At 45.9% G+C, this 8,435-nt stretch overlaps 1 protein-coding gene across 1 annotated transcript in view; it reads left to right on the plus strand.

The window, feature by feature from the left end:
* Window positions 1-7,968: 7,968 nt before the first annotated feature.
* Window positions 7,969-8,435, plus strand: part of LOC107125744 (sulfotransferase 6B1-like) — an 18,885-nt gene continuing 18,418 nt past the window's right edge. The window contains exon 1 of the mRNA XM_015429198.1: window positions 7,969-8,248. Coding sequence (XP_015284684.1) covers window positions 8,047-8,248 — 202 coding nt within the window. The 5' untranslated portion in view covers window positions 7,969-8,046. The remainder of the gene's footprint in view (window positions 8,249-8,435) is intronic.

An 8,435-nucleotide genomic window follows, 5' to 3' on the forward strand; every position in this document is an offset into this window, starting at 1 on the left:
CAGGTCAGGAAAATGGCACGGCGGGGGGGGGGGGAGGCTGAAACCCTTTCTCCCTATATGCCATGCTCCCAATCCCAATCTGGCACTGTGCATAGAGGAACTGAAGCGAATGCGCAACATGTCTGACAGAAAGACACAGGCTGAAGAAACCAGGTGCTTCAACCTGTGTAGACCATAACATATGAACAGGAATTCATTTGAAATTTTTATCTGTATTTATCCTATGCATTCAGCAAATGGCATTACTTGCTTTGCACACGTAAACCAGCATCTTGAGTCACTCCAGAGAAGCCAGTATAGCCATCTCCTGAACTGTTGTTGCCAGAATCTTCACAGTGGAAACTCAAAATTATCAGTGTTTGAAAAACTTGGGGGGGAGGGGAGTAACTCCAGCTATAACCTTTGCACTCCTTATACAGCAGCAGCATATGTCACTTCACCTCAAGAAATGCTGCTGAGGCCATAACCTGGATAGCCCAGGCAAGCCTGATTGGTGAGTGCTTGGAAGGGAAACCTCCAAAGAATACCAGGGCGAGGATGCAGAGGCAAGCTAATCAAGCCACCTCTCTGAAAAACATCCAAGCTCCCACTATGGGTCACCAGGGGTCAACCATGACTTCCAGGCAAGCACACAAACACCCCCAGTGCTGAAGGACAGTGCTGCTAGTATGGTGTGGAGGTTAAAGCATTGGACTAGGATCTGGGAGACCCAGGTTCAAATCCCTACTCAGCCATGAAAGCAAGGGAGCCCTGGGCCAGTCACACACTCTCAGCCTAGCCTACCTCACAAGATTATTGTGAGGATAAAATAGAGAAAGGGAGAAATATATTAGCTACTTTGGATCCCCACCAGAATTAAAGGCAGGGTATAAATGAAGGGTTTCGAAGAGGTAGAGGAACTAGAGATCAAATTGCCAGCATTTGCTGGATTGTGGAGAAAGCAAGGGAGTCCCAGAAAAACATCTGCTTCTGCTTCATTGACTATGCTGAAGTCTTTGATTGTGTGGATCACAACAAACTGTGGCAAGTCCTTAAAGAGATGGGAGTACCAGATCACCTCACATGTCTCTTGAGAAACCTGTATAAGGATCAAGAAGCAACATTTAGAACTGGATATGTAACAACTGACTGGTTTAGCATAGGGAAAGGAGAATGACAAGGATGTATATTGTCACCCTGCTTATTTAATTTATATGCAGAGTACATCATGCGAAATGCCAGCCTGGATAAATCACAAACTGGAATTAAGATTGGCGGGGAAAACATCAACCTCAGATATGTAGACGATACCACTCTAATGGCAGAAAGTGAAGAGGACCTAAAGAGCCTCTTGTTCAGGATAAAAGAGGGAAGCGCAAAACTAAGATCATGGCTTCCGGCCCCAACACTCCTTGGCAAGTGATGGGAGGTGGCGTGACGCGGTGGGACGACGACGGCAGCAGAAGCAGCAGCGGCGGCGGCGGGTTGCTGTGACCAACGGAGCGATCCCTGCTGGCCAGAAAGAGAGAGGAGACATCTGGGCGGCTGCCGACGAGATGGGCGAGACTGGCGCACGATGACGCTGGAAGCCGGCGTAAAGCGGAGCCGGAAGGACGTAGCTAGAACCGGAAGAAGGCGCGAATCGTGCGCCCAAAAAAGGAAGGAGCTGTCGACCGAAATGGAGCCCGCCGGGATGAAAAGTGAAAGCGCCGAGCCAAGAAGCATGTTAATCTACCACCACAAAGGGTGCTAGTAGGTAACCCCACCCCATAACTCTGTGGCCATAGTTAGGGTAATTTGTGTGTGATTAGCACCATATGTAAGCCGCTCAGAGACCCCCTGAATCTCAAAGTGACAGGGAGGAAAAGCATGAGAGAAACAGAAAAGATTTACAAGGACAACTCCTTCCTTGCAGGTGTTTTTAGAAAGTGTCATCTTAAACCCTGCTGATAGAAAAGAGTTTGAATCTGCCCTCAAGATCGAGAAGCCTTTGAGATGCCACTGGGCCCCAAGGATGAGACCAAAGAGGAAGAGGCTCAAGACTGGCGGTTTTATCCCTTTGGAGACGGAGGAAGACTGGGCTGCACAATTTCGAGTGAACGTCTAAGAAGCCATCAAGATTTTAGAGAGAATTAGCATAGATGTAAAGGCGGAAGGACTCTGAGAATTGCCTTTATGAAGCGAGCTGGAGGAGATGCTCTGGAAATCTTCTCATAACAAGTAATAAACTAACACATAAGCTTAGTAAGACAGGATTTCATAAAGTATATTGTTTATTAACAGCTTTTTTTATTACTAACTGTAGTTTAACAGGGTAATGATCTCCTACTCTTGGGATTTTAGTATAGTGTGGATTACTTTCCTTTCTCCCTAGTTGTAGTTCCCCTTCCTTTTTTTCTTTGTAGTTTGTGTAGTATTATAAAAAAATAAAAAAATCCCCTCTGGGGGCTTTAAAAAAATAATCGGAGTTGACAGCAGAAGATAGGTGGCCAATGTGTTAGCTGAGAAAGCAGCATAGTCAGGTGAGTGGACACATCAGAAATCATTTGGTCACATCCAAACAGCTCAGTGAATGATAGGCTTCCTGATTGTGACCAGCAAGCAGGACCCAAGATAAAATGGCAGATGAATACCTGATGCTAAATATAGGCTTGAGTTCTGTCTAAGTATTAGTGCAGCCAGATTCTTTGGAATAAAGTACTCCTGAATAATTATTGAGAGGTGTCAGCCACGCCGCCATTGCATGTGGGGGGAGGCAAGAGGCTGCTGGGTGAGTGGCTTAATGTGCTGGAATGTTAACTTTCACTCCTCGCTGAAGCCTTATCTATTAGCCTGACCTTTGTGCACTTTGCTCTGCCTGGGAATGTGAACCCATTAGTTTAGGCGTGATCTGCTTACACCTCTGATTTGCTTGGCTCCTTCAGGGGACCCCACTGTGAATGCAGTATATCTTCCCCCCCTCCTACCTTTAGGGTTAGCTCTAACACGAAATGTATGCAACGTGAAGAGTCGGACTCAACTGTGCGACTGAACAACAACAAATAAAGGAAATAAATACATTCCTGAGCAATTTCTCACTTCAGGCAAAAATGACCCCAAACTGGATCTTTTGTGCTTCACATCTAACCTTCCACACTGTCATTTTTGTCACTCGTTTGTCCCTATTGCTTCACGTTTTTTCCCCCTCCAATGTGTTTTGCTTTCTCTAGTAGTGCCTGGGGGAATAAAACACATGTGGAAAAGGGGGCAACCCAAAACAATAGGGAATTTCCCCCCTGCACCACTGACAGCGGTTCAACTAATGCAATGTAGTTTCAGTTTTCAAAGAACAAGGACAGGCTGCCAAGTCCACCGTGATGTTCCTGATTGGGATGAGCTCAGTGCTAGTTCTTCAGTTGGTATGAAATGCCCTGTCCAGGTTCAGGCAGGCACTTGGGACAAGAGACAGTAAGCATGGTTCAAACATAGTCCAGGGTCAAAGCATCAGCTCAGGAGGGCAAATCCAAAGAGCACAAACCAGGTTATGGTCAAGAAGGTTAACCACACAGGTCTAGAGCACAGACCAACAGAAGACCCAGAAAAGTTGTGAACAAGCTGCTTTCACACTGGCTCCTCCTTTTCTGGCTGCTGCTATCAGGAAAACCCTGCTGAGCACACAAGGCTGTCATATGGGCATGGCCATGAATCTCCTCTCCTGCGTGAAAGAGGCAACACATCAATGGCTGAACAACTTACAGGGCTATCAGCCCTGATCCTATAGTGACTCCAACTCACAGGCAGAGGCTGATCAGTGCTAGGTTGCCAACCACACAGTACAGCACAGCTCCCATGCTTTCCTCCAGACCCATCTTCTCCAGCATTCCTAGGGCTCTGGCAATCTCAGGGGTGAGGCTGGTGGCTTCTGCTTCAATTTCAGATCCTGGACTGCAGGACTGAGGGCACAGTGCACTGACTTCAGCCTGAGACTCCCCCTCTGCACCTGATGGAGACGGTACCTTGTCTGCCGGGTCTTCCTGAAGCATCTGGGGACTGGGGTTGTCTTCCTCCATCTCTTCCCTATCTGAGTGAGGCATTGGCAGCCCAAAAATGGCTTTGTAGGTACTCCATTGGCTTCCATTGCATCCAATCAGCTCAGTTATTCAGATTGGTTCGACAACTGACCACCCTGATTTGGTTCTCAGCTTTAAATCACTTGCAAACTTTTTTGTGGTTAAAGTCTCTGAGTTCCACCTAGAGTTGGTTGCTGAATTTGGTAACAGCAGTGGGATGGGGGCTCTGCTTGCATCATGTGGTTATATTTTGGACTTTTTTGGCTTACTCACCTTTGTGGATGTTGGCAGAATCCTGACAGCTGTGAAGCCAGCTACCTGCTTCTCGGATCCTTGTCCCTCATGGCTGGTAAATTCATGCCCCAAAGTGGCAAGTGGCCCTTTGAGACAGATTATTAATTCATCTCTGTCACAGGGCTGTTTCCCCATCTTCCTTAAAGAGGCAATTGTTAGGTCTGTGCTAAAGAAACCCTCCTTAGATAAAAAGGAGCTAGCCAATGACCACACAGTGTCTGATCTACCTTTTCTGGGAAAGGTAACTGAGTGAGCAGTAACCAAGCAGCTTCAGGTTTTCCTGGACCCTTTTTGATTGGGCTTCAGGCCTGGCTTTGGGACTGGGACAGCGCTGGTCACTTTGGTTGATGATTTCTGTTTACATCTGGATAAAGACATGCCAGCCCTGTTCATCCTTCTGGATCTATAAGTGGCCTTTGATCAGGCCCGTAGCCAGGACTTTTTAATTCGGGGGGCCTTTAAATAAGTCAGGGAGCACCCCACACACACTCCTGCACCCCCAAAGGAGCACCCGGGCTGGATGGGAATTCAAGGGGCCATGGCGGTAAGTCAGGGGGCCGGGCCCCGAGGTGCCCCAGTGTAGCTACGGACCTGCCAGGACTCTTTTTGTAGCAGGAACTCCTTTGCATATTAGGCCACACACCCCTAATGTAGCCAATCCTCCAAGAGCTTACAGAGCTCTTCTTACAGGAGCTACTGTAAGCTCTTGGAGGATTGGCTACATTAGGGGGGTGTCGCTTAATATGCAAATGAGTACCTGCTACAAAAAGAGCCCTGCCGGCTGCCTTTGATACAGTTGACCATTTGGCCCTGATTGATTGCCCTGCTTCCCTGGCAGTAAGGGGCATTGCCCTTAGTTGGTTCTCCTTGTTCTTCTACGGATGCTCTCAGAGAGTTGAGAGAGGTCCTCTCAAGAAGACCTGAATTGTGGGGTCCCACAGGGTTTGATCCTCTCTCTGTTATTATTTAACATATATATGTACCCTCTTGCCGAGATTGTCAGGAGGTTTGGAGTTGGGTGCCATCAATATGCTGATGATATTCAGCACTTCTTGCTACAGATGTGGTAGTCCAATGGTTAAGGGGGAGCTGGCTGAAGTTGAATCCATCCAAGATGGAGGTCATGTAGCTGGGACTGAGATGCTAGCTGGAGAGTTACTCCCAAGACTTGATGGTGTCCATCTGACAGCTGTAGACTCTGTAAAGAGCCTCTGATAGCTGTAGACTCTGTAAAGAGTGGATTCTACACTATCATTGAATAAACAAGTGTTCATGGTAGCATGGTTGGCATTTTTTCACATACACCAGGCTTGCTAGCTGGTTCCTTATTTGTCTGGGTAAGACCTTGTCACATTAATCCATGTAATGGTCACCTCCAGATTGGACTACTGCAATACGCTCTACATAGGGCTACCCTGGAAAACGCTTCAGAAACTGCCTGTGGTCCAGAATGCATCTGCCAGGTTGCTGTCTGGAACATCAGGGTCAGCTCATATTACTCCAATTCTGCAACAGCGGCACTGGCTACCAATTAGTATCTGGATCCAATTCAAGGTGTTGGTGTTAACCTTTAAAGCCCTTAACAGTCTAAGACCCTCATACCTATGGGACTGCCTCTGCCTTTACAACCGCTTGCGCTCCCTGCAGGTGCCTGGCCCCAGGGTGGCTCAGTTAACTGCCACGAGGGAAAGGGCCTTATCAGTTGTGGCCCCTACCCTGTGGAATGCACTCTTGGATGACACCTGTGCCCTTGTTTAGTTTCCGCAGGGTATGCAAGGCTGAATTGTTTAAGTTGGCCTTTGGAGGGTAACCACATGTTTGGGCTGTTTTAATAGTGGTATGGTATCCACATATTTTAATAATTTAATATTTTCATGTTAATAATTTATATTTGTTTTTTTATTTATGTTGTTTTATCTTACTGGTTTTAATGTTTTAAGTAGCCGTGAGACCCTTCAGGTGAGTTATGACTAAATAAATAAGCAACAAACAAACAAACAGGTACCTTGAACTGAGCCATTTTGTCAGGATTCAGTTTCAGGTTGTTCACCTTTGCCAGTTAACCACCAAAATGTTGCTTTCCAGTATACCAATCTGCTTTAAATTGAGCATTTCAGAGTAATAATATGGGGCATTTCAGGTGCTTCTGGAATATTGCAAAAGGAAATATTGGTTTCTTAGGGATTCTAATATACAAGAATATTATGCCATTTCTAATGGTGCTGACAGGGAGGGAACAATTACATTTTCTCAAACATAATCCCAGGAGTCAGATTTTCAAAAAAAATTTGTTTCTCATGGCAATGGCACACACAAACAGACATTACATTATTTTTGAGGGAAGTTTCCCCCACATTAAAAACAAAACAATTTTTGGCAAACCCTGAGGTGTTATCCCAGTTTCTACGAGGGTGTATTCTAGCCTTTGAGGGGCCCCTCCCTGGGGATTTTTGATCTGCACAGTGGGCCATCCATAAGAATTAGAGAGCCAGTTTGGTGTAGTGGTTAGGAGCATGGACTCTAATCTGGGAGAACCAGGTTTGATTCCCCAATCCTTATGCAGCTGCTGGTGTGACCTTGGGTCAGTCACAAGTTCTCTCAGAGCTGTTCTCTCAAGGGCAGTCCTCAAAAGAGCTCTCTCAGCCCCACCTACCTCACAGAGTGTCTGTTGTGGGGAGGGGAAGTGAAAGGAGATTGTAAACCACCCTAAGACTTTGAGTAAAGGGTGGAGTATAAATCTAATCTCTTCTTCTTCTATATGATACTAGCCTACTTTACAATGCTGTTCTAAGCATTGCAGCAAGACATGTGAAGTGCTTTGAACATGTGTTTGAAGAACAAAGTTTGAGTCCCTTGGCACCTTTAAGACCAACAAAGTTTTATTCAAGGTATGAGCTCTCGTGTGCATGCATACTTTTTCAGATACGTTGCAATGGAAGTTACCAGTCCATACATATAGGTAGAGGGTGAGCTGTAAATTAGCATACAACATAATGAAGATATTTATCAGAATCAGGAATAACAAGCTGCCCACCTGGATCTATGAACATGTGTTTGTATTTCTTATGTCTTGTGCTGCTTTTATTGCAATGTTTTCTTAATTTTGTAACCATATTTTATTACAGTGTCTTATACTATTCCTCTTGCAGTGGTTGAATTTTGTTATCCACCTTGAGCCTCGGTGAGAAAGTCAGACTATCAATAAACATGCAAACTAAAAATGTGTGAGTCTATTATTCTCCCTAGTTCTGAAGCAAATGAAACCTGCCCAGATTCTTATGATTTCAAAAGTTAGTGTTACAAAGATGCAATAGGAGTGGAAACGTCATAGATGTCTATCCCTGTCGTTCATCGTGCAGTAAGGAGCTGCACTGAGATGATTCCAGTCTGTTCTTTTCAACCCTGCAGGGCCTCTAGCATGACAGTCTCTAGTTGATTTTTTCCCCCCTCAGCAAAAGGACCGCCCAGCCAGGAAAAAGGTTAAGTAACTCTTAATTCCCCAAAGTTGTTGAAACCAGATACGTTTACAAGTCTGAGCGTAAATCAAAGTTTGCCACGTGAGCTTGCGTGATGCAGGGTTGTTTTTCGGCAATATCCTTTCTTGAGCAAGAGAGGCAGAGCGAGGGCTGGGCTCCCCTTTCACCCGCTAGCTGTAGCGTGGCCCTTTCTCCTTCCTTTAAAAGGGAGCCTGAAAAGACAGAGGCAGCAGCAGCAAGAGTCCACAATGGCCAACCAAAGGAGCGCGATTGCTCAATATTTTGATGGGATTCTTGCTGCCAGTAAAGAGAAGGAGAATGATGAACTGCTGATGACTTTCAAAGGAGTGCTGTATCCTGGAGGCCTTTGCAGTCCTGAGACCTTTGAAGCGCTGGAAGCCCTGGAAGCCAGAAAGGATGATGTGCTCATAGTTGCTTATCCAAAATGTGGTAAGTGTCCATTTTTTAAGATGAACATTGGAAAGGGAAGGGCTTTAGTACGGTGTGACCTCTGACCATTGATAATGGATGTGCAAGTGTATTTCTAAAGAAAGAGACAGCTGGCATGGGCTCCAGTTTATCTGGGAACCATGCCTGTTTCTGCCACGGGCAGTCCTTCCTGTCCCAGTAGGCTGAG

Source organism: Gekko japonicus, unplaced genomic scaffold (genome assembly GCF_001447785.1).
Source record: "Gekko japonicus isolate JY-2015 unplaced genomic scaffold, Gekko_japonicus_V1.1 scaffold2918, whole genome shotgun sequence".
NCBI classification, from domain to species: domain Eukaryota; kingdom Metazoa; phylum Chordata; class Lepidosauria; order Squamata; family Gekkonidae; genus Gekko; species Gekko japonicus.